Source organism: Trichomycterus rosablanca, chromosome 14, assembly GCF_030014385.1.
Source record: "Trichomycterus rosablanca isolate fTriRos1 chromosome 14, fTriRos1.hap1, whole genome shotgun sequence".
Lineage (NCBI taxonomy): Eukaryota > Metazoa > Chordata > Actinopteri > Siluriformes > Trichomycteridae > Trichomycterus > Trichomycterus rosablanca.
Genome location: NC_086001.1, coordinates 35027299 through 35053894, shown reverse-complemented (window position 1 = coordinate 35053894; position 26596 = coordinate 35027299). Strand labels below are relative to the sequence as shown.

Sequence of the window (26596 nt, the reverse complement as noted above, 5' to 3'; positions counted from 1 at the left end):
AATTATTTATAATGTTATAAATGTATATTATTATTTATAATGTTATAAATGTATTTGATTATTTATAATGTTTTAAATGTATTTGATTATTTATAATGTTATAAATGTATTTGATTATTTATAATGTTATAAACGTATTTGATTATTTATAATGTTATAAACGTATTTGATTATTTATAATGTTATAAATGTATTTGATTATTTATAATGTTATAAACGTATTTGATTATTTATAATGTTATAAATGTATTTAATTATTTATAATGTTATAAATGTATATTATTATTTATAATGTTATAAATGTATTTGATTATTTATAATGTTTTAAATGTATTTGATTATTTATAATGTTATAAATGTATTTGATTATTTATAATGTTATAAACGTATTTGATTATTTATAATGTTATAAACGTATTTGATTATTTATAATGTTATAAATGTATTTGATTATTTATAATGTTATAAACGTATTTGATTATTTATAATGTTATAAATGTATTTGATTATTTATAATGTTATAAATGTATTTGATTATTTATAATGTTATAAATGTATTGATTATTTTCTGCTTCAGAACTGAACAAGGATTTCTGCTGCTCCTCGTGTCCACGTTCCTCTACAACCCAAAATCAGCTCCACAATCACATCAAGAGCTGCAACCATGATAAATATGAGACTCTGGTGAAGATTAAGACTGAACATGAGGATCTGACGCCCACCAGAAGCTCCAGTAATCAGCAAACGTCCTCTGGTACTGTCAGCATTAACACCTCTCTCACTCCCACACAGGAAGAAGGAAACGTCTGCTCACAGTGTGGGAAGAGCTTCAGGTTCCTGAGTCATCTCAAAATACACCAGCGCATTCACACAGGAGAGAAACCATATCTGTGCTCACAGTGTGGGAAGAGCTTCAGTTCCCGGGGTGCTCTTAAAATACACCAGCACATTCACACTGGAGAAAAACGGTGTCAGTGCTCACAGTGTGGGAAGAGTTTTAATACACAAAGTAAGCTCAAAATACACCAGCGCATTCACACTGGAGAGAAACCGTATCAGAGTTCACAGTGCGGGAAGGGTTTTAATACAAAGAGTGATCTGAAAAGACACCAGCGCATTCACACTGAAGTCAAACCATATCAGTGCTCACAGTGTGGAAAGAGTTTTAATACAAAGAGTAATCTCAAAATACACCAGCATATTCACACTAGAGAAAAACCGTACCAGTGCTCACAGTGTGGGAAGAGTTTTATTACACAGAGTGAGCTCAAAATACACCAGCGCATTCACACTGGAGAGAAACCGTATCAGTGCTCACAGTGTGGAAAGAGTTTTAATAGACAGAGTGTGCTCAAAATGCATCAGTACATTCACACTGGAGAGAAACTGTATCGGTGCTCACAGTGTGGAAAGAGTTTTAATCAACAAAGTCATCTCAAAAGACACCAGCTCATTCACACTGGAGAGAAACCGTATCAGTGCTCACAGTGTGGGAGGAGTTTTACTGAACAGAGTAAACTCAAAATACACCAGCGCATTCACACTGGAGTGAAACCGTATCAGTGCTCACAGTGTGAGAAGAGTTTTAACAGACAGGAATCTCTTAAAAAACACCAGCGCATTCACACTGGAGAGAAACCGTATCAGTGCTCACAGTGTGGAAAGAGTTTTAATGGACAGAGTGATCTCAAAAGACATCAGCGCATTCACACTGGAGAAAAACCATATCAGTGCTCACAGTGTGGAAAGAGTTTTAATACACAGAGTAATCTCAAAAAACACCAGCGCATTCACACTGGAGAGAAACCGGATCAGTGCTCACAGTGTGAGAAGAGTTTTAAAAGTGCAGAAGAAGTTTTAGCTGAATTGGAACGACTGGAAGAAGAAGAAGAATTGCAGGTATCCGAAGAAAGTGACTACGATTCGTTTGAAGAAGACGCTTTTTTTCATGGAGAAGATGCTATTCTTGACTAGTAAGTACATTTTTATTTTTTTATACCAAATTCACATTTGTGTTGTTGCATTAAGATGAAATTATTGTTTTTTAACTTTTATAACTTTCAAAAGACTATACTGTTGTTTCTTATAGTTTATTATATAATTCTTATAGTTTATTATATAATATAATAAGGACTCTAAGAATGTTGTTACAGCTGTGCATTTATTACAAAAACTTATGTTGTATTTTTCTTTTTGTGTTTTATAATAGCAATTCTGAGGATTCAGGTGATGACTGGGTGCCAGCTGCTCAGACTAAGAGAAAGAGGCATTCATCCCCACCCCACCCTGAATCCACATCAAGGACCATTCACGCAGATCCAGAAAGTACTGTGACGTCTGTCGAAGTGGTGCCAAGTACTTCATGCACTTCCCTCCCAACAATACAGAAGACCAGGTCATCAGCAACACGTGCGAAGAGGCAATCAAGAGGACGTTCTCACCGAGTTCCTGCACAAACAAAAAGGCCAGGCAGTGTTTCTACAACCGAAGATGAAGATGATGTTTGGCATGACATCACTGATGTTGATGAGGCACCCAGCATTCAAAAATTTTTGCCAAAGCGACCTCCAGGGCTACAGCTTCTATCGAACACTGTATATTCCCCACTGCAGTTGTTTCAGCTGTTTTTCAGTATGTCTGTGGTGAAGACTATTGTAGATAACACCAATAAGTATGCTGAGATCAGAGCAGCTGCAAATCCATCTTACAAATGGATTCCTCTCAGTGTTAGAGAATTCTACAAATTTATTGCATTGGTAATATACATGGGGATTGTGAAACTAAAATCTGTTGCAGACTACTGGTCTGGAAAGGAATATTACCGCCTTCATTACACCGCAAAAGTGATGACAGGCAAAAGATTTCTGGCAATCTCTAGTAACCTGCATCTGTGTGACCCAAAAGAGGACGAAGATAACACAAGGAGAAAGGGAACCTCAACATATGACAAACTTTTCAAATTGAAGCCACTGTATACAGAGTTGCTGACAGCATGCCGGACATATTTTCAGCCGGACAAGGACATTTCGATTGATGAGCGGATGGTAGCCTCTAAAGCAAAAATTGGCCTGAAACAATACATGAAGGCAAAGCCAACAAAATGGAGCTACAAAATGTTTGTTCTGGCTGATTCAACCACAGGTTACACTTGGAATTTTTTTATTTATGAAGGCAAGCAATCCGTTTGCTCAGGCCAGGGACTGAGCTATGACTCAGTTATGTCCCTCATGGATTTTGCCCTTCTTGGCAAGGGGTACCACCTCTACACTGACAGTTTTTACACAAGCCCCATGCTCTATTTGGATCTCCTGAAGAAGGAGACTCTTGCTTGTGGTACCATCCGTACCAACCGGAAGGGGTATCCAAGAACAAAAATCAATGATCTCACCAGGCAGGCAAAGAGAGGAACCATCCGCTGGCACAGACGTGGACAACTTCTTTTTGTAAAGTGGATGGACACAAGGGAGGTGGTGGTGTGCTCCACAATGCACAAGGCATATGATGGTGACACAGTGATGAGGAGAGTAAAAAATCAGGAGGGGGTTTGGAATAAAGTGAATGTTCCAGTTCCTGCAGCGGTCAAGGATTACAACAGGCACATGGGTGGAGTCGATTTGTCGGACACCTTGATTTCATATCACAATGCCTTACACAAGACAGTCAAGTGGTACGAGACATTATTTTACCATTTCATTGACATTGGGATTGTAAATAGTTTTATTTTACATCAGCAAATATCAAAAACAAATGCACAAGAGGCTCTAACTCAGAAACTCTTTAGAGAGAAACTGATGTCGGAGCTTGTGGCCTTTTCAGGGGACACCACCCAGGATGAGTCTGCTGCAGGACCCTCAGGTGAAACAAAACAATGCCTGCCAGCATATTACAGCGATGACAGTACAGCTGGCAGGTGAAAATGTGCCATGTGCAAAAGGTCTGGTGAAATTGTGAAGACGCCAGTGTACTGCACAAAGTGCGATGTGGCCAAAAGAAACTGTTTTTACAAATGGCACAATATGGGGCACCACAAAAACCTGTAAATATTTGTACCAAAAAATGTAAATAGACATTGTAAATACAGTAGTTTTGAGTTGATTGTATTTTTTCTATGATAATTTTGATATTTTTTCATAAAATTTGTTTTGCTAATAATTCAATTGTTCATTTCCTAATATCATGTGTACTATGTGAATAAACAGCATTAAAATGTGTGTATGCCCTTCAGACGGAAAACACACAAAAATAGGCTGGTCAGCCAAGGGGTAATTTACGTGTATGTAAAACATGGAGTTAAATACACATGCAGTAGTATAATTAAGGTAAATTAACTACCTAAAAGAGTTTCAATTTAGTATAGTTTAGTGCATTTAATCCAATTAAAGTCGAGCTTTTGTATTATTTTTGTACAATTACAGTATAATTAGCACATTTTAAGTGTATTGATCATTAGGGTGACAATAATACACTTTAGTGCACTGTAGCCTACTGAAGATTAGTATGCTTAAGTATACTTCTTTTTACTATGGAAGTAACTTCATGAAAAAAATACACTTAAGTAAACCTGTATAATGTGCTTTAAGTGAGTTACTACAGCAGTTGTTTAACATACTTTGCAAAAATATATTAAACATGTATTTGAAGACAAGTATATAACTATATTCAATTAAATGAAACTTGATTGTAACTAAACGTATACTTCAGGTTAATGTATTTATTAAAATTATACTTTTTGATACTTTTATACTTAGATGAATCTTAGTATTTTTTTCACTAGGGACAATATCAGCTGCAGCAGAAAGAACTGAGAAACAGGTAAAAATATTATACAGCTCTCTTTAACAAGTAACAACTCATTAGTTGTGTTTATATTTTATACATATCTTTATATTTTATACATATATTTTATGTTATACAGCTCTCTTCAACAAGTAACAGATAATTTATAGTTATGCTGTGTATAAATGACAAACATTTAACTGGAGCAGAATTAGATTATTAAAATGCTTTTCTATTCTCTAATTGTACAATTTATTAGGTATATTTACCTTTTATAATTATATTATTGTTGCACCAGTCCAAGTAATAAATTACAGCAGTTTGTAACCTTGTAACTTGACATCCCCTAAATTCAAAATCTTTGAATTCTGACACCTTTTGTTGAGAAATTTGTTCTCTTAAACTTGATTATTGTTAGCTTTTATTCAAACATGTTGGGGAGAGCCAGATACGCAACACAAACCACATCACAAGCAAATCATCCTCTCCTGTCTTCCCAGAGGTCTCCTTTTTATAGATGTTTTCCCCTGGTGGTAGCTTTGTGCATCTTTGTGCATCTTCCACAAATCTGTAACATAGAGAAAACCCCCCCTACATAAAACACATTATGACCCATAAAGTCGTAACACTCGGGGTTCTGAGAAATTGTAAGAATCAGAATCAGCTTTTTCGAGAGTCTGTTTTAGTACAATAAGTCATGTTAAGTTTTGTGCACCGGCACCCCAATCCATAGGAAATAATGACACAGCAGCACAAAAGCAGTTTCGTCACTTCTCATGTGAATGCGCCAGTACTGAACAGAATACGGTATTCCACGATCAAGCATCTCCATGATTAAAAGCTATAAGAAAACAATAAAGAAGAAAAGGTAAGATGCAGCTTTTATTGTATTTTTTATTGACTTTTAACTGTTTTTAATTGTATTTCACTGTTTCTATATTATATTTGTGGTATTTTTAGTGTATAAGTGACAAAAACAACCCCATTAATTTACATTACACTAAAATACAGTATATGCAGTTCCACGGGATCAATTAACAAGTTTCCTAAACATGAGAAAAAATACCTTAAAACTCAACATTTATCCATTTAACATGTTTCTGGAACATTTTACAATGTTTACAGTGTAAATTTGCTCTTGTACCAACTGTTTTCAAATCCCTTGTAGTCATGAGTTTCAGAATGAGTGAATATTTACATAAATTAATAAAGTTAATAAGTTAACCTGATAAATATTTAGTTATTTTTGTTGAATTCAGGTCAAAGAGAATTTTACAAATCACTGCTCTGTTTTTCTCTTACATTTTACTTACTGTCCCAACTTTTCTGGATGTTTGATTCGTATTAGAGATCATGAAATACTGGTAATGTTATTTGGTGAAACATCACTGTGCTTCATCATCTTGTTGTTTCTCTGTGAACATTATCTGTCTGGATGTAGAATTTTCAGTCTCTCTCAGCTCCTGCTGGATCTGCAGAATCAGTCGCCATCACAATCAGTCCTGAGAAGTGTGAGAAGATACCAGATGAAGGTGAGTTCAAGCCCTCAGTGTTCCATTGTCTCCAAAATGCTTCGGTACTCAAACATCAAACAAAACAATCAAATCCACCAACATCTAACAAACATCATTCATTTACTCATTAACCCAGTACTGGTCATGGTCACAGTGAGTCCACGATTGAATGAAATACACTCACACTTAATCCATTACTCAGAATTAAGGTATTTTTACACAAACACTGGGAGAACATGTCAAATATTTATTTACTTTTAATTTTAACTGTTGATTGTACTGTTACTCTTTCTTCAATGAAGAATGTCCAGATACCTCCTGAACCTGAAATCAGAGAAGATTTTCTACAATGTAAGTTTCTCACAAGCACACAAACATACACAGTGCAGTGAAAATGTATTTGCCCCAGTACACACGTCTGTGTGTGTGTAGTGTCTATGTGTATTTGTGTAGTGTTTGTGTAATGTATGTGTTCTTGTGTGTTTGTGTAGTGTTTGTGCAGTAGTTGTCCACATGTATAGTGTTCTTGTGTGTTTGTGTAGTGTCTTTGTTTGTCTCTGCAAGGTCTGTGTGTATGTGCAGTGTTTGTGTTTTTGTGTGCGTTTGTCTTTTGTCACACTTACACACACACACACTGTACACACACACACTATACACACACACTGCACACACACACTGCACACACACACACACACACACACACACATTTGATCATGCATTTGCAGTTTATGCTCAGCGGCTATGGAACACTCTACCTCCTAATATTTGACAAGCACCTTCGGCCGCTGTTTTTAAATCACTCCTAAAAACATACCTTTATAAGCTGGCATTTGAACAGTGAGGAGCCGTGGTAATTATAATTGTTTAGTCTATTTTTATCTGTTTTTTATTTTCTCTCTTACTCTGTATTTTTATTTGGTTCTTACTTTTTTAACATAATGTTGTGTTATGTATGCTTGTTCGATGTACAACACTTTGGTCAATGTAAGTTGTTTTAAGAGTGCTTTATAAATCAAATTTACTTACTTACACTATACACACACACACTGTACACACACACACTGTACATACACACTGTACACACACACACACACTCTGTACACACACACTGTACACACTCTCTCTCTCTCTCTTCTATGTTAATTGGTTTATTTTGTGTTTCCTCTCCAGATTTTTGGTGGTTCACACTGGATCCAAACACAGTAAATAAAAACCTCCGTCTGTCTGAGGAGAACAAAGTGGTGACCTGCAGTAGAACATTACAGTCGTATCCTGATCATCCAGATAGATTTGATATTTACCTCCAGGTTGTGTGTAGAGAGAGTGTGAGTGGACGCTGTTACTGGGAGATTGAGTGGAGTGGGGATGATGAGGTTGATATAGCAGTGTCATATAAAAGCATCAGCAGGAAGGGATTCGGTGATGAGTGTTGGTTTGGCTGTAATGATCAGTCCTGGAGTTTGTTATGTTCTCCATCCAGATTTTCATTCTGGCACAATAAGAAAGAGATTAAAATTCCCATAATGCCGAGTTCCTCTAGAATAGGAGTGTATGTGGATTATGAAGCAGGAACTCTATCCTTCTACAGCGTCTCTGATACAATGAAGCTCCTCCACAGAGTTCAAACCACATTCACTCAGCTCCTCTACCCGGGGTTTTATCTTCGTTCAGGATCAAAAGTGAAACTGTCAGATTTAACAAATTAAATGTAAAATTTACATGAAAGTGTAACATTAAACTGTTTTAGAATCCGTGAGGCAGTGATACATTTATGAAGACTTCTATTTTGTCTATTATAAGCAAAATCTTATTATAAAAATAATCATTTTCCTTTTGAACCACAGGTTGGTCATTTCAGCAGTAGCGAGCGCTTATGAGCAGTAATAACTGAGAGACGTTTGGTGTTTCTAGGTTGTTTAGTACATTAAGCCACATGAGGTGTTTTAGACTCTCCTGGAGAAGCTGATTCTCACCTGATTTCTCCTGAGCTGTAAAACACAAGTTTAAAAGTGAAACCAGCACATGATGAGGAATAATACAGCAGAACTTAGATACGTGTGGATGGTTTCAGAGGGGATTTGATTCTTTCACAGAAATAGTTATTTGTATTGTGGTACGTTCATTCAGCCTATATCAGTTTATCTCTGTTCATTCAGCCTACAGCAGTTTAGACCTGCCCACTTATCCACCATTTTGCCTCCACGATGAGCCTGTATAGAGAGAGAGATTTAATTTTTAAAATTACATTTTATTACAATGTAATGTTTATTGTCTCCAGAAGATATTTTTTACTTTATACCTTACAAATGTGGTATGTTTGACAACAACCCAGACTTTCATCCAATGACTGTTTCTTGATTCTTTTAGCAAGACCACCGCTACAGGGTCTGTATTATTACATTATGAATTGAGTTACAATAATATTTGAGTAATAATTCTATTGTTTTCATTTTTATTTGTACTTTTATTTCAGGTTCATCATTTTCTTCCTCTGTTTTATTCTCCTTAATTTATTTTTAAATGTATTGTTGTTTTATTGTTTGATATTGTTTTTTAATTTCCATTTTATTTTATTTTTTTTACTTCTTTTTTTTCATTAAGTCAGTGCATGCCTGTGTGGGTAAAAATCTCTGTGTAAATTCATAAAAAATGTCTTTTAGCTGTTGATTTTTGCTCCTTTATATTTTAATCTTATGACTGGGTTCAGAAATAGGGGTTGGTTCAGGATCTGGTTCCTTTCTTTTGAAGTAAAAACAGTAAAATCCATCAAATCTTTGATGATCTTTTTTACCTTCTGCCATCAGACTCTACAACGAGCCAGATCTAATGTTGCTGGACTAATTAGGGCTGTTTTTCCTTTAATGTAAACCACTTTTTTTACTGAAGTCACTTTATTTTCTAGACCCCAAATTTGCTTTTACATTTTGTTATTGTCATTATTATAATTGTTATTAATAATCTAGTGATAGTAATGGTAATAATGTTGATAACAGTGGTGATAATGGTAGTGGTAATTATAATGGTAATAATAAATGTGTATATTGATACTTTATTGATACAGTATACTATTTTTTACTCCATATTTGTATATAGCGGTGCCCCTGTATATTCCTCCCTTACTGATTCTGTTCTATATTCTATGGTTGTGCAACATGTGTAGAGTAGAGTTCTGTGTTTTACTGCTGTAACAAAACAATTTCCATCGGGATTAATAAAGTTTTATCTATCTATCTATATTGTATTATTTTTATTTAACAATTTAGTATTTTTTGTATTTAAAAAAAATATTCAGGAATTAAGAACTAAAGCTTTGTAACCCTAATTAATCAACTGTCCAATCAGTTTTGCCTTTTATTCTTGAACAGAAATAATTTTGCATAGTAAAAAATAACAAAGTACAGAAATAACAGCTGAAGTACAATTTCAGGTGCTGAAACTTCAATGCACAACTGAATACAACTGAACAGTAGCAAATATTTAAGAATGCAGTATGTAGTGTGGGACTGCAATCATTATAAACACCTCAGAAAACAGTCTAAAATGACAAGAGTTAAAGCTTCTTCTGTATAAAGTGTTTTGTGTGGTTTTGTAGGCAGCAGTGAGTGACTTTTCTGGTACTTGGTTAAGAAAAGGTTGAATCCAGATGATTTGTTGTGGTGTTTTTGTACTAAATGCAGGTGAAAGAGGATCAGCAGCAGCTGAGCGGTGTGTTTGGTTCTCTGTGTGTTTTGTCACTGTTTCAGGATCTTTTATTTGAAAAGTTGCATGTAGAACAGAGAAAGTAAAAGACGACACACAACGGAGTGAAAGGCTGAACGACGGACGTCTATAAGAAGCAGCTTGTTTATGGCATCTCTTGCTTACGGCCATACCACCCTGAGAACACCTGATCTGGGAAGCTAAGCAGAGTCGGGCCTGGCTAGTAATTGGATGGGATTCCGCCTGGGAATACCAGGTGCTGGAAGCTTTTATCCACACACACCCACCTTCACTCCAAACCTCCTGTTACACACTGACCCTTTTTCTTCATCAAAGCTGGTGTCCAAGGCAGTTAAACAAAGTTATTATTATTATGTATTTTCGTGATATTTACATTATATTTTCCTGTAGTATAAGCTGGACGGGTAAGTGCCCAGCTAACACAGAACGTTCCCGTAACGTTAGATTTTGGTTTCCCTATGGTTTTTTTTATGGAACCATCCCATAACGTTATGATAACGTTCTACTTTCGTAAAAAAAATCAGCGCTGTTCCCGGAACGTTCCGGGAACTATGAAACCGAACGTTCTCTCATGTTTTTATCAAAACTAACAGAGAACATTATCTAAAAGTTCCCTTAAGGTTTTCTTTCTTATGTGTTTAAAGTAACGTTCCAGTAACGTTCCCGGAAGGTTTTCTTATGATCTTTAAAGTTTTTTGGTAGGAACTTTCCAAAAAAACAGCCTTTTGCTTGAGACGGTCCATGTAGATCAACCTTTACTTACAAGTACCAATTATAAAACTATGAAACCTAACGTTCTCTCATGGTTTTATGAGAACTAACAGAGAACGTTAGTTAAAGCTTGTATAAGGTTTTATTTCTTATGTGTTTAAAGTAACGTTCCAGTAACGTTCCCGGAAGGTTTTCTCATGATCCAGTGAGAGAAATTAGCTCTACACTGCAAAAAATGATTTTTTGGCTTAGTAAATAGAGTGAAGTTTTTTAAAGTACTTTATACAAGATTATTCTAGTACAGTCTTGCTACTTAAGAATGTCACATATAATTCAGTGTGTTACTTGGTGTTTCTTTGTAACTATTTGTTATCAAATACATTAGTAAATTTTTTTCTAAATACCAAGTAAAATTAACTATGTTTTTTATTTCTTGGATTGAAGCAAAGCAAAACTAAAAACTTCTAGTAGTGCAAAACGAGCTGCTGAGACTTTTGAATCTTCTCAAGTCTTCTCACCACCAAGTTTTTCGGTTGTTGAGGACATACTTTGGCCAAAGAGGACTGTTTTATGGTAAGTTGTCATTTTTTAAGAAATTATATTACCGTGCCAGTTAATATTATACATTTTTAAAATGTGTTTAACTTTCTACACTATTGACTCCAAATTAGCATCTGTTAGCATGGCAGAATGAATGTTATGTAGTTATATTAATCGGGATAACTTGTTTCGTTTAATGAACGTTGGTTCTAAAATAGTTCTTTTGTCTCATGATTATGAAAGCCTGTTTTGCTACTTAAAAATAAATCTGTCTGAGGCTGTATAGTCCCGGGTCTTTCAAATACAAATGTGCATTATTAGCCAACCTGTGAGCAAACCTTGAGAAAGTAAAATTGAATTATAATATGTAACATAACATTCTGAGGTCTACATAAACTTTATAATTACTTATTTATGTTATTTTTTTTATCTTTGTCTTAGGTGAAAGATGAGTTCAGGAGGAGAACTACAGTCAGTCCACCTGGAGCGAGAGTTTCTCTTGCACTTTTACTTGCATCTATTTTTATTTTTTACTGCAAGTTTTCAGAAAAATGTTTGAAAGATTAATATCATTTATTTTGTCCTTACACTGTGACACTTTTATAGTTTGTTTTCCATTTACAGTTTTTACTTTTGTGTAGCGAGTGAGACTTTAGAAAACACGCTGTTTGAAAGACATTTTGTCCACTGAACTGGAAGTAAAAAATACATTTCCATTAATTGAGCAAAACAAATAAAAAAGTTTGACAAAAAATGTTGTCTGTCTGTTATAGTGGTTTTTATATATGGTAATCATTGATGTTGAATTGAATAATGTAAAATTATTTTGCATTTTATAATATAGCATTTTAATAATATATAGCATTTTTCATAATATATAATATAGCATTTTATAAGCCATATTTTAATGCTTTTAGTGCTGCAATGTTTAAGTAAAATCTACTAACATACAGCTATTAAAATATACTTGAAGTGTGTAGCAAAGTAACTTTGACTGAAGAATTTCTAGTAAAATCCAGATAGAATTGTAAGTAACTTTTACCTGAATATATGGTCTGTTAAATTTACTAGCAGTTTGTACGTGGAAAAACATTCAAAAAGTTTTTTTAAGTAAATCTTACTCCACATTTTTGCAGTGCACGTATAGAGCAAGCAGAACTCTCCATTAGCACAACTAGAAAGTGAGGTTTTGTTGTCTAAAGTTTTCAATAATTGAAAGGTTAGTACAAGGTTCCCTTAAAGGTTTCAATAATTTTAAGGTTACTGGAACGTTAGGGGAACGTTTCCAGAACTATAATGCACAACCAAACTGGAACGTTCTATTTCCATAAAGAAAACTTTCCTGGGGAACCAAAGGGCAACCAAAATGAACCAAAAACTAACGTTCCCAGAACGTTCTGGGAACCAAAAATTGTTAGCTGGGACCATACACACAGTGAAGCAAAAATAACATTCAAAGCTCAACAACATAAAAATACATCAAATTACCTAAATATTATCTACATAACACCAGAGCTCTCAAGTCTCACGCATTGAGCATGAGACACACGCATTTCAACGAGCTCACACACCACACATGGTATTTCTCACGCTGAGAAATGATGAACTTCGCCGCACAGAAATGACTATAACCTATCCGACACACGAGTCAAAGGCAGACTACTCTGCACTCATACCGCTGTCTTGAATTAGCGACCTATCGGCCAATCAGAAAATAGAATTTCTCAGCCAATCAGAAAATAGAATTTCTTGTTGCTGCGGGAGGTCTGAAATAGTGACGTAACCTATGCTCTAAATGCGTGCACATAATTGTAGACGAGCTGGAGGTGGAAGAGAACCGTCAGGATCATCAGGTAATATCTTCATTTATTTTAATCTTTCATTAGTTACTATAGTTACTATAGTTTTTCAACTCTTTGTATAAGGCCTATACCTGCCAGTTAAAGTGTTCGTTTGAATGGTAGGCTTAAAGAGGATGAAGAGAGGAACGTTTGCCTGTTTTTTACCGTTTGTGTCGTTTATTCAGATTTCAAGATGTCAGGGAAGAAACAAAAGAGTATTATTTCATTTTGGGTGGCTCAGCCATCAAAAAAGGTTTCCAGGTCAGATGAGGTAGGCCTACCAGTGGAAGAGGCAGTGATTGAGACAGCAAGGGAGACATTAGGGGAGATAGTGACAGTGGAGATGACCGAAGAAGTGAGTGTGGAGGTCAGAGAAATAACAGTGAATAAAACAGCCTTAACTGGAGCTGCCACCTATAGGAGCACTTTTAGAAGTGAGTGGACAGCAAAATGGCCATTCATTAGTGTAGGCACCACCAGCTCCTACTATTGGTGCTCAATCTGCAGACAGGAAAACTCATGAGCCCATCAAGGTGTAGCAGATGTGCAGCGACATATTAGGAGCACACAAGGTATAGGAGCACATGCAGCTAACACATGAAATCTTGTTTTTCATTATTTCTGCCCTCCATTTATAAAAATTAGTTTTTGTAATTCAGTCACAATGATTATGAACAATGACAGGGTAGCTGATATCACACTTTTAAAGTACATTGAGTCTGTGTTTACCATATGAAATTAGCTATACAAATAAATTTGACTTAAATGTCCCCTCTGCTGATAACATGGTTATCATCGTTTTCTGTTACAGACAAGAAGAGCTGAAGTTAAAGTGGCTGTGGCTATGGTGCAGCACAATGTGCCATTTGCCATCGTGGAACATTTCAGTCCATTGTTCAGGGATTGCTTCAAGGACTTTGTCACAGCACAGCATTACAAATGTGCCAGCACAAAAACAATGTGCATAATAGATAAAGCTGTGGCACAACATTTTAGGGAGGAGCTGGTCACCAAGATGAAGACCAATCCCTTCACTCTAATAATAGATGGATCAAATGATACAGGTGTTATTTTGACAGCCAGTTGACACTTTCTCATTTTCCAGTATTTATTTCTTTACACAACATTTCAGTGTGGGGTGTATGTAATGCTTGTAATGTAATGCTTGCACCTTGTCATCACAGGACGAGAGAAAATGAACCCCTTCTCGGTCAGAGTGTTTGACGGCAAGGCTGTTGTTCACAGATTTCTGGACATGTGCACAACAAGTGGGCAACGCTGCGGCACGGCCGAAGTCATTTTCCAGGAAATTAACGACATCCTCCAGAAACACTCGATACCGTGGGGTAATTGTGTTTCTCTCTCTATCGACAATGCCCCTGTCAATACAGGGGCAAGAAACTCCATTTCCTCAGGGATACTCACAGAGAATCCCCATGTGTACATCCATGGGTGTCCATGCCATATTCTTCATAATACTGCGAAACATGCTGGGCAGAGATTTTTGGAAATAAGTTGTGAATGTAATGAATCTGTGATCAAAATGCTGTGATTATGAAACATAATGTATTGTAGGTGACTGGATTTGACTGTTGGGCACTGGTTTAGAGGCAGTACGAACCGTAAAGGTTACTTAACAGGTTTGTGATTTAATCAGCAGCAGTATAGTGTGAATGGCATGCAGAAGATTTTCAGTAGACTGAAACTTAATGTTACATTCTCATCACAGAATTCTGTGAGTTGCACGAATACGACTATATGGAGATACTTCAGCATATTTCCATTCGTTGGCTGAGCCTGGAGCGGTGTTTGACACGCATTCTACAGCAATACGAGCCACTCACCAGCTATTTCAAGTCGTCAAGTAGGTTGCATATTTCACTGACATGAATGCAAGGTTCTTCAGGAGATTGCTATGTAAATGTATACTATGTACAATGTGTGCTTTTTAATTTTTAGGTGAGAAACAACCAAGGTTCAGAAGGCTGGTGGATGCATTCTGTAACCCACTGACAGAGGTCTACCTGATTTTCTATCATGCAACATTGCCAGCCTTCTCCTCACTAAATCTCCTCCTTCAGAGAGAGAAATCCTCAAGCTGCCTTCTCTATGAAGAGGTAAAACAGGAGGGTTAAGCTGTGTTTCTGCCAGTAATAGCCACTGGTCATTTTTCATTTGCTGAAACTATTTTGTGCAAATTTAATTCAAAATCTTTACTGAAATGCAACTTTGTAGATGACCAAGTTCATTCGCAAGTTGTGCGGAAGGTTTTTGAAAGTTGAAGCACTGCAGAGCCGAGCGGTGAATGAGATCCACTACAAGGATCCATCCAACCAACTGCCAGGTAATGTTCCCCAAGTTTTCCATAAGCAAATACATAAACTCTCCACCCACTGACCACAAATGGCTCATTCAGTTATGACATTGAGGATGTCACTGATGTGAAGGGATATTGTATATACTTTAAGAGGAGTATGAAAAATGGAAAATGTGGGAGTTGTCCATGACTATTATTGTGAACGTACCTTCCTGAGGTTTAAGTCTTTGATTTATGTCTCTGGTAGGACAAAAGCAGAATATTGGGTTTACAACCCGAGCAACGCTCAACAGGCTCCTTGATGCAGGAGATATCACGCCACAGCAAGTGGAGAGGTTCCATCAGGCAGCGCTGGCATTTCTAATAGGAGCAGTTGAGTATGCTATTGCGAAACTACCCCTGAAAGAGACCCTGCTGAAACATGCCAGGTTTGTTGATGTCCAGCAGAGGACTGAGTGTGAAGTGAATGATGCTGCATACTTTGTGGAAAGGTAAGGGTTTAACATTTTGAATAGATTGTGAAGTTTGATCACATTTGAAAAAACAAACCCCTTTGTTTCTCCTAGTTCAGTACACATTGGGTTCTTTAGGTTTCCTGAACTGCTTCCATACCATGGACCCCAAGAGCATGATCAGCTGAGTGAGGAGTTCCTGGACTACCAGTTAATGGACATCCCTATGCCCCAAGACCCAGCCATGTTTGACATCTGGGGGAATATAACCGCACTGAAGAATAGGGTAAGAAATATGCAGCGCTGACATGAGCAACATAATAACTGCAAAAATATGTAGGAGTGTAATTAGGCTAGTGTAATAAGGTGACTGGTATGAGCATATTTCCAAGGCTGTCTACAATAGCCAAATTGGTATTAGTTCTGCCTCACTCAAATGCAGATGCAGAGAGGGTTTTTTCCATGGTGGGGCTTAATAAAACAAAAACCAGGAACGCGTTGGCTCTGGATGGAACACTGTCATCCATCATGACTGTGAAAATGGCTGACATTGAACCACATTGCTTTAAATGATACCGATATTGGGGGCTCCCATTTAAAGCAATGTGGTTCAATGTCAGCCATTTTCACAGTCATGATGGATGACAGAGTTCCATCCAGAGCCAACGCGTTCCTGGTTTTTGTTTTATTAAGCCCCACCATGGAAAAAACCCTCTCTGCATCTGCATTTGAGTGAGGCAGAACTAATCATCAAGGCATCAAAATCTGCCACAAACACTTACAACACACATCACTCATAAACACAAACACACACAGCTGCTGTTCATTTGTTTGTTTGTTTGTTTGTTGTTTAACGCCATGTTTACCCATTGGTCACTCTCATGGCAAGATAGGTACCTACTTTTGTTCAGGTTATTTATTCATGTTCTTTGTCTTCTGTCCTTTCTGTGTTCATTTGTAGATGTGTATTATCAGTCATGTATATTTCAAGTAATTGATTAGAGTTCCTGTGTTGGTTTTGTTAAAGATTTATACCATTGTGTTTGGTAGAATTACAAGTCTTTGTCGTTCTATGTCATATTTTGTCAATGCACCAACCCCCCCGAAACAACCTGTGAAAACTCCAACCCCCTGCTCCCCCCAAAAAAATATCTCACTCCAAGCAAACTTGACGATTACAGCATTGTACTTGCTTACTTTGTATTTATTAAATCCACAACAGTAACGAACATTAACTATCAAAATCCCGCAGACATCTGTGTGTGCGTCGCTCTAACCATTCCGTACTGAAATATAAAACCATCACACATTCGATACATTAACACATATTGTTACATCCCCTTTTGTTTTAGTTTTTAGTCGGTTCCTTTGCATTAATCAGAGGTGGAAAGAGTACTAAAATATTGTACTCAAGTAAAAGTACTATTACTTTAATTAATTTTTACTTAAGTACGAATAAAATTACTAGTCTAAAAATCTACTCAAGTAAAAAGTAACTCATTTAAAATGAGTAAACGTTACTTAGTTACTTTTTTAACGGGGGGGGGGGGGGGGTCTCTCCTGTGTAATACAAACAGGACAAGTGGATATAAATCTCACAATAGTTGTTTTTAATTAAAACAGAAAAAACATGTTGATATAACATTTAAAACATTTAGAGATGTGTAATGTGTTATTTTAGTACAGACCATCCCATAAAACTTTTTCAAACTGTACAACCACTGAAGTTGGCATTAATTGTGGTTGCCGCCCTGATAATCAGGATCAACAAGCCTCAAAATCTCATAACATTAAATAAAACATAAATAAACTCACTGAATATATGAAGGTGCATGGATGTTTATTTTCACAATAGCTGTTTGCTACAACTTACAATTTCTTTAATAATAATTATTGCAGTAATCTGTATTTTTCATCATTTTGTTTTTAATATTCTGTGTATGAAGTGAATTTTATGTACGTCTACTATAAACCATTAGCAAACTACTAAATGTGGCTATATTAGACTTTTACTGTAACATTTACATTCATAACTTAAGAAAAAAGATATAATGTACTAGGCTAATCAACTTTCAAAACTATATAAAAGTCCAGAATTTGGCTTAAAAGTCTTGAAATTTCATCTCCACTATGAAAAAATATTGATTTGAATTAAAAAGCATTGAAAACAATTGCAGGATAAGGCATGACAATAATATGTGTTTGTATTTTATTTAAAAACAAACTGAATGATACATTTCTGAATTATATTTAGTGTTACCAATTAAAGACGGACCCACCGTGACCCTGACCAGGTGATGAAAAGAAAAAACTGTACGTTGTGGTTCCGTCTCTCTCTCTCTCTCTCTCTCTCTCTCTCTCTCTCTCTCCCCTTTAGTTCAGCAGAAGTGAAACTGATCTGTTCCGTGTCTGTGTTTGTAGTTTTGTTGATAATTGAAGTTGATGAACGCAGGTGAGTTTATACATTTCCACACTTCTGTACATTACTGTGTATTGTTACTTTATGTAGTTCAGATTGTTGATTTGATTTAAACGCACTTGTTTTGAACAGAACACTCACGAACTAAACCAGGAAGTCTTGGACATTCGCCTGACATTTGAGTTTCTTTCGGCTCGTTCTCGGCTAATAAACATCCAAAAATGAGTGAAACTGCATTAACTGATTCTGCAGTAAACAAGGAACAAACTACAATCAAATATGTTTTAAAGTTTTTTCTGTAAATGTTTATTTTCTGTTATTTTGTAAATGTGAGCTTCATCCGCGTTGAAATGCTAAGGAAGTGTTAAGGGAGCGTCTACAAAGTGCATGAAGCCGAGGTGTATTTATTACCCAGTGGCATGTACCATTCAATACAACTGTATAAAGTCCTACAGTATGGGTACAGTAAAAATATATAGTGTCAACAATTCTAAAAACAACCATTTTAATATAATAAACGATGCAATAGTTACCTAGTGACATGTACCACCCACTACACTTAAATTACAGAAACAAACCCTACAGTATGGGTACAGTAATAAAGAATTGTAAAAAAGTAAAAAAAAAAAAACATAATTTAATATAACCATATTTCATAGTAACCAACAACTTGTACTAGTTACTACAACCACATTATAAAAGTGCATGGGTACAGTAACAAATCATAAAATGTAAAGGTACAGTAAAGGTATAGTAATAATAAAATATAGAAAATTAACAAAAATTAAGAAACGCAAATTTTGATAAGACGAAGGTTGTAGTAGTTAACTACTGACTTGTACTACTTACTACAACCACAATACAAATTCCCACAGCATGAGTACAGTAGATAATCAAAAATTTTAAAAATGAACGTTTCTGTTTACGTGTAGAAAAATGGAGTCCAAAATTTCAGTAACTCAGGACGAGTTCAGCTGTTCAGTCTGTCTGGAAACGCTGAAGGATCCTGTAACTACATCATGTGGACACAATTTCTGTATGGTGTGTATTAATAACTGTTGGGATCAGGAGGATGATAAGGGAACACACAATTGTCCACAGTGTAGACAAACCTTTACTCCAAGACCTGTTGTGAAGAGAAACACAATTCTGGCTGGAGTTGTGGAGAAACTGAAGAAAACAGAACTTCAAGCTCCACATTCTGGTCACTGTTCTGCTGGACCTGAAGATGTGGAGTGTGATTACTGTACAGAGAGAAAATCCAAAGCAGTAAAATCCTGTCTGGTGTGTTTGGTCTCTTTCTGTGAAACTCACCTTCAGCCTCATTATCAAATTCCTGTTTATAAGACTCACAAGCTGGTTAAAGCCTCCAGACGACTCCAGGATCAGATCTGCTCTCAGCATGATAAACTGCTGGAGGTTTACTGTCGTACTGATCAGCAGTGTATCTGCACATTGTGTATGCTAGAGAATCATGAAGGACATGATATAATATCGGCTGCAGCAGAAAGAACTGAGAAACAGGTAAAAATATTATACAGCTCTCTTTAACAAGTAACAACTCATTATCATTTACACTGACATTGTTTATGTGGTGCTCGTACACAATACAAGTAAATTCTGAATTGTTATTCTGTGTAGAAGCAGCTGCTGGAGATCCAGAGAAAATTCCAGGAGAAAATCCAGAACAGAGAGAAGGAACTTTGTGAGCTGATAAATGCTGTGGAGTCTCACAAGGTAAGTTTTATAAACAAAAAGCTCTTAGGATCAGTCCGACTCTCCTCCATTAAACCAATCTCCATTAAAAATTTGATATTTTATATCTCAGGTAACTTTGCAAGTGATGGAGCATTTTTGTTTATGAATTTTAAAAAATTCTTCAAATTCTGCCTGGTTAGTTTGTGATTGATGCTGTACAGCAATTCTTAGGTTGTGCTAATAATTATAAGGGTGATAAGATCAGATTAGGGCTTTGACTGGGCCACCCAAAAAAAAATATTAATTGTTGCTTTGCATCAAGATGCTTAAACATAAATGACTGTATAAGATTTCTGGTAAAGATTTGAGAAGATCACTACATTGAATTTCCCAGTCCTGGCCAGCCTGCTGTTTCCTGATACTCAAAAGAATTTATGTAACAGTATGCTACCACCAGCACATTTTACGGTATATATGGTGTTTTTAGGTTTTATTAGATTTAATCCACACATATAATTTTAAATTAAGGACATACAGGAGCAGGTGTGTTGTATCAAAGAGCTGTGAGGAAATATAACATGCTGATAAATGCAGTAAAATGATGATGAACATTGAAGAAGTGCTGGAGTTTAAGGTGGAAGGTAGAAGACTGGAACTCTTTCTTATATTTGGTAAGTAGAGTATCAAATACTGCATCATGTGGACATGATGATGATGGTAACATTTACTAGGGTATGAAAAATCAAGCCATTTAACACCATCACCAAGCTATGAGTGATGAAAGTCTTACTCTGGCCAGTAGCTACATATGAATGTGAAGGATGGACAAATATCTAAGTGAGAAATGTTTCCTCTTCTCACAGTGTTCTGCACAGACAGCAGTGAAGAACATTGAGATTATCTGTACTGAACTAATCAACTCAATTAACAGAAGCTGCTCTGAGCTAAAAGATCTGATCAGAGATCGAGAGACAGCTGAAGTAAGTCAAGCTGAAAAAATCCTGAAACAGTTGGAGCAGCAGATTGTAGAGCTGAAGAGGAAAGATGCTGAACTGGAACAGCTTTCACACACAGAGGATCCCGTCCATTTCCTCCAGGTAACAGAACTAAAAAGAATAAATTATTGCTGCACCAGTAATAAAATATGTTCAGAATGTGAACAAACTTCATGACCGTAGTGTTAAAGAGATAAAAATTAGTATGAACTCACCTGAAATCAGATAATAAGAGATTAAATTAAACATTGATGGCGGTCTCTAGTGGACAGATAGGGAAATAACAGGGCTGAGTTTTTTTTGGGGGGAAATCTGATTGGTTGCCAGCGAAAGGGAAAAGGGGCAGCTTGTATTTGGGATTGTATCAATCCAGTGGTTGAATAAATGAACCTGTTCAGCCCTGAGAAGGAAGTGAATGCAGTTCTATTAAATCTGTGTACAGTCGAGTCCTAATAATCTGGTGAAGTGCTTTGACTTGGCCGTCGATGAGGAAACAAATTGTAGGTGCTGCTGTGCATTTGTTCTAATGATTACTTTTCTCAATCGAAAATAAGTCGAAATAGCAGCAATTTTTTAAAAGTCTTATTTAAAGGAACAAGCTTGACCTTGTTTAACACAATACATACATAGTCCACAATATTCAGGCTAACAGGAGTCTGGTTTTAAAAATGAGGACAAACACAAAACATGTGATGCATACAATTAAAGTCCAATATTTAGGTAATGGTGCCTCTAGTGGACAGGTAGTGAAATAACAGGGCTGCTGTTGCTTGATGAAGAATGTTCTGTTTAAACTGTAGGATTATTTAATAATGCATTTTAGAGTCGTTGCTCATAAAAACTGGTCTGTACCTGAATGCTTCTTTTATACCCAAACACAGCTGGATTATCTGTTTAAGATGATTGTGGGACATTTTACAATCAACACAGTAGTGTTAAATTGTCCTTGTACCAACTATTTTCAACAGTTTTACAGGCACAAGTTTATTAGTTTATTAGTTGAATCATTTATGATTCATCATCATCTTGTTGTTTCTCTGTGAACATTATTTGTCTGGATGTAGAATTTTCAGTCTCTCTCTGCTCCTGCTGGATCTGCCGCCATCACAATCAGTCCTTTCCTCTCATTTGATGATGTTACAAAGTCTGTATCTCAGCTGAGAGAGAAAGTAGAAGAATTCTGGAAAGAGCAGTGGGAGAAGATACCAGATGGAGGTGAGTTTAAGCCCTTAGTGTTCCATTGTCTCCAAAATGTACTCAAACATCAAACAAAACAATCAAATCCACCAACATGAACATTTTACATCTAACAACATCATTCATTTACTCATTAACCCAGTACTGGTCATGGTCACAGTGAGTCCAGGGTTGAATGAAATACACTCACACACAGTTATTCAGACTTAAGGTCACTTTAGACGAGGGATGCATCGATACCATTTTTTCCCAACCGAGTACGAGTACAAGTACATGTATTTTTGTACTCGCCGATACCGATACCTATTTAGAATGATGCAATCTGGAGCATTATGGAATAGTGTAGTTTTTAGTGTAAAATAGTGCAGTGGAACAGTTGCTTGGGTTGCCATCACTAATTGTAAAAAAAAAACACCGCACAGACATCATTGAGAAAGCTTCTGACAAGCTAACGTTAACGTTCATTAATAAACGCACGTCATTAACGTTGTGCACATCATACATGCGATGCGATTCTGCTGAATGAAATATTTACTTTAAAAAGATAATACAGTCCGATCCCATCTGAGCCGATTCTATCAGCACATACATTCGTGGTTCACCTCGGTAAATCGTAAACGACGAAGTCGGCTCCCGCTCTGTGGTAATAACCAGTATAATTAAGCCTGAGCTTTATAAGGTAAGCGAGTCACACAAAATGTTCTGTAGTATTTGGTGTTTATTTACAACCGCATCATTCATTATAACAGTAAACACGGAGAGATGACTGAGAAAAGAAACTTACGCTGCGCTTAAAATGAGTCGACTCCTGAATCACTTGTATCGACACTGTGAACAGAGTATTAAAGACACACACACGTCCTATAACGGCGGTCGCTGCTTTTGCTTTTTCGCTGTTAGCTGTATTTTGAATGTTTTTTTTTTCAAACGGAACTAAATAACATTAAACGTGCGTGTGAGCGTGGTCAGTGAGAATAATTCAATCTGTCTCCCGTGGGTGAAAAATGAATTGCTTTAGTTTTAAAAGTAAAAAAATCTCGCAATGTCAGGCACACAGGTTGAAAACCCCTGCGTTAACGCAGCAACGTGCACTAGGCACACGGTATCGGATGTTTAGTATCGGAGCCTCGTTTGCGAGTACGAGTTAATGAACGTGGTATCGGGCTAATACCCGATACTAGTATCGGTACTCATGCATCTCTACTTTAGACAAACACTGGGAGAACATGTCAAATATGTATTTACTGTGATTAGTGATTGTACGGTTACTCTTTCTGCAGTGAAGAAAGTCTGGATTACTTCACCTCCTGAACCTGAAATCAAAGAAGATTTTCTACAATGTAAGTTGCTCACAAGCACACAAACATACACAGTGCAGTGAAAAAGTATTTGCACCCCCCAGTTATCTGTATTTTTACATATTTGTCACACTTCAGAGGTCATGAAGTAAAAAAAAAAGTAAAACAATCATTTAAACTGCTGTCTGTATATTTTTGATCCAGGAGATTTTATAAGTCTAAATCATTCAGTCACAGAAACCACTGAAATACACACACACACACCAACACACATTTACGCAGACAAACCCTATGACACACATGCCTACACACTCCTACACACTCCTACACACATTCTCTTATACATACTCTCTTATTCATGTGTACAAATGCACACACTGAAATACACACACACAATTTAAAGAGCTTTATTAGCATGACTGTGTGTTTGTTGTTGGATTGTGTGTTGCTAGTGTGTGTTTGTGTACTGTTTATGTATGTCTGTATAGTGTTCATGCATTTGTGTAGCATTTGTGTGTGTTTGAGTTGTATTTGTGTGTATGTGTATATTTGTGTAGTGTTTGTGTGTATGTTTAGTGTCTGTGTAATGTATGTGTGTTTGTGTAGTATTTATGTGTGCTTGAGTAGTATTTGTGTGTGTTTGTTTGTGTAGTGTTTGTGTGATTGTGTAACATTTGTGTGTTTGAGTAGTATTTGTGTGTGTAGGGTTTGTATGTGTTTGTGTAGCATTTGTGTAGTATTCATGTGTGCTTGAGTATTTTTGTGTGTAGTGTTTGTGTGATTGTGTAACATTTGTATGTTTGTGTAGTATTTGTGTATGTGTAGTGTCTGTGTAGCGTTTTTGTGTGCATGCCTGTTCAGTTCCTGTGTGTATGTGTAGTGTTTGTATGTGTTTGTGTAGCATTTGTTTGTCTTTGTTTAGCATCTGTGTGCTTGAGTAGTATTTGTGTGTAGTGTTTGCGTGTGTTTGTGTGATTGTGCAGTGTGTCTGTATGCCTGTTCAGTGACTGTGTGTATGTGCAGTGTATGTGTTTGTGTGGTGTTCATGTGTGTTTGTGTAGTATTTGTGTGTATGTGTAGTGTCTGTGTGTATATGTGCAATGTTTGTGTAATGTATGTGTGTGTTTGCGGTGTTCATGTGTGTTTGTATAGTATTTGTGTGTGTTTGAGTAGTATTTGTGTGTTGTTTGTGTATGTTTGTGTATTTACATTTACATTTTCAGCATTTAGCGGATGCTTTTATCCAAAGCGACTTACACAATGAGCTGAACACAATGAGCAATTGAGGGTTAAGGGCCTTGCTCAGGGACCCAACAGTGGCAACTTGGTGGTGGCGGGGCTTGAACCGGCAACCTTTACTAGTCCAGTACCTTAACCACTGAGCTATCACTGGCCCTATCACTGTGTAGTGTCACACTCTTACACGCACACACTTAGACTTACATTTAATTACACACACACACACACACACACTGTTACGCATACATAGTTAGCCTTAATAAAAGAATAGCGTAATTGCTGGTACATTAGTAAGTTGCCAGTGTGCTACATAACTTAGTGAAGTGTGAAAATCAGGAGGCAGAAAACCAGATTTATACTCAGCTAAATCAACTTTACTCAGCAGGTCTTTAAATATTACAGGTTTTTATAAACAAAGTGTTTTAATTACACAACACAAATGTAGAAATTACAACTTCAAATCCAACAAAACTCCCACTCACAAAGTGAACTGTACACGGAGCCAAATAAAAGAAATAAGCAAAACAGCTAAACTGCCAAACCAGGCCTAAACTAACACACACAAAAAAAGACAAGGGGTGGCACCTGTCTCTTAACTAGTGGGCTAAACAGAATAATAATAATACTTGTGTATAAATGTATTTACAGTGATTAGTGATTGTACTGTTACTCTTTCTGCAGTGAAGAAAGTCTGGATTACTTCACCTCCTGAACCTGAAATCAGAGAAGATTTTCTACAATGTAAGTTTCTCACAAGCACACAAACATACACAGTGCAGTGAAAAAGTATTTGCACCCCCCCAGTACACACGTGTGTGTGTGTGTATGTGTAGTGTTTTTGTAGCATTTGTGTGTATGTGTAGTGTTTTTGTAGCATTTGTGTGTGTTTGTGTAGTGTTTGTGCGTTTGTGTAGTGTTTGTGTGTTTGGTGTTGAATAGTGTTGCTCTGTATCTTTGGTTGTGCAGTGTTTGTGTGTATTTGTGTGTGTGTGTGTGTGTGTGTATGTAGTGTTTGTCTTTTTGTGTGTGTTTGGTGCTGGATAGTGTTGCACTGTATCTTTGGTTGTGCGGTGTTTCTGTGTATTTCAGAATCAGAATCAGACTTTATTGGCCAAGTATGCTCACACATACAGTACAAGGAATTTGACTTTGGTTATACAGAGGCTAGCAGTGCACAATAAATACAATAAGGACACTCTCTCTCTCTTCTATGTTAATTGGTTTATTTTGTGTTTCCTCTCCAGATGTTTGTCGGTTCACACTGGATCCAAACACAGTAAATAAATTCCTCCGTCTGTCTGAGGAGAACAAAGTAGTGACCTGCAGTAGAACATTACAGTCGTATCCTGATCATCCAGATAGATTTGATTATTACCTCCAGGTTGTGTGTAGAGAGAGTGTGAGTGGACGCTGTTACTGGGAGGTTGAGTGGAGTGGGGATGATGGGGTTTGTATTGCAGTGTCATATAAAAGCATCAGCAGGAAGGGAGATGGTGATGAGTGTTTGTTTGGATGTAATAATCAGTCCTGGAGTTTGTTCTGTTCTCAATCCAGATTTCTATTCAGGCACAAAAACAGAAAGACTAAAATTCCCATAATGCCGAGTTCCTCTAGAATAGGAGTGTATGTGGATTATGAAGCAGGAACTCTGTCCTTCTACAGCGTCTCTGATACAATGAAGCTCCTCCACAGAGTTCAGACCACGTTCACTCAGCTCCTCTACCCGGGGTTTTATGTTTGTTTAGGATCAAAAGTGAAACTGTCAGATTGAACAAATTAAATGTAAAATTTACATGAAAGTGTAACATTAAACTGTTGGAGTGATTTTAGAATCTGTGAGGCAGTGATACATTTATGAAGATTTTCTTTTTCAATTTAT

At 36.5% G+C, this 26596-nt stretch overlaps 1 protein-coding gene across 1 annotated transcript; it reads left to right on the top strand.

Moving 5' to 3' along the window:
* Positions 1-935: 935 nt before the first annotated feature.
* LOC134326327 (uncharacterized) lies at positions 936-26596 on the top strand. The gene is made up of 19 exons (XM_063008471.1): positions 936-1973; positions 2210-3855; positions 13077-13114; positions 13296-13469; positions 13914-14166; positions 14287-14448; positions 14832-14966; positions 15062-15219; positions 15338-15446; positions 15667-15910; positions 16010-16157; positions 16833-16861; positions 19223-19814; positions 19932-20027; positions 20852-21085; positions 22048-22198; positions 23461-23520; positions 25399-25458; positions 25962-26596. The coding sequence occupies exons 1-19, from the start codon at positions 1357-1359 to the stop codon at positions 26486-26488; spliced, it is 5433 nt and encodes a 1810-aa protein (XP_062864541.1). The 5' UTR covers positions 936-1356; the 3' UTR covers positions 26489-26596.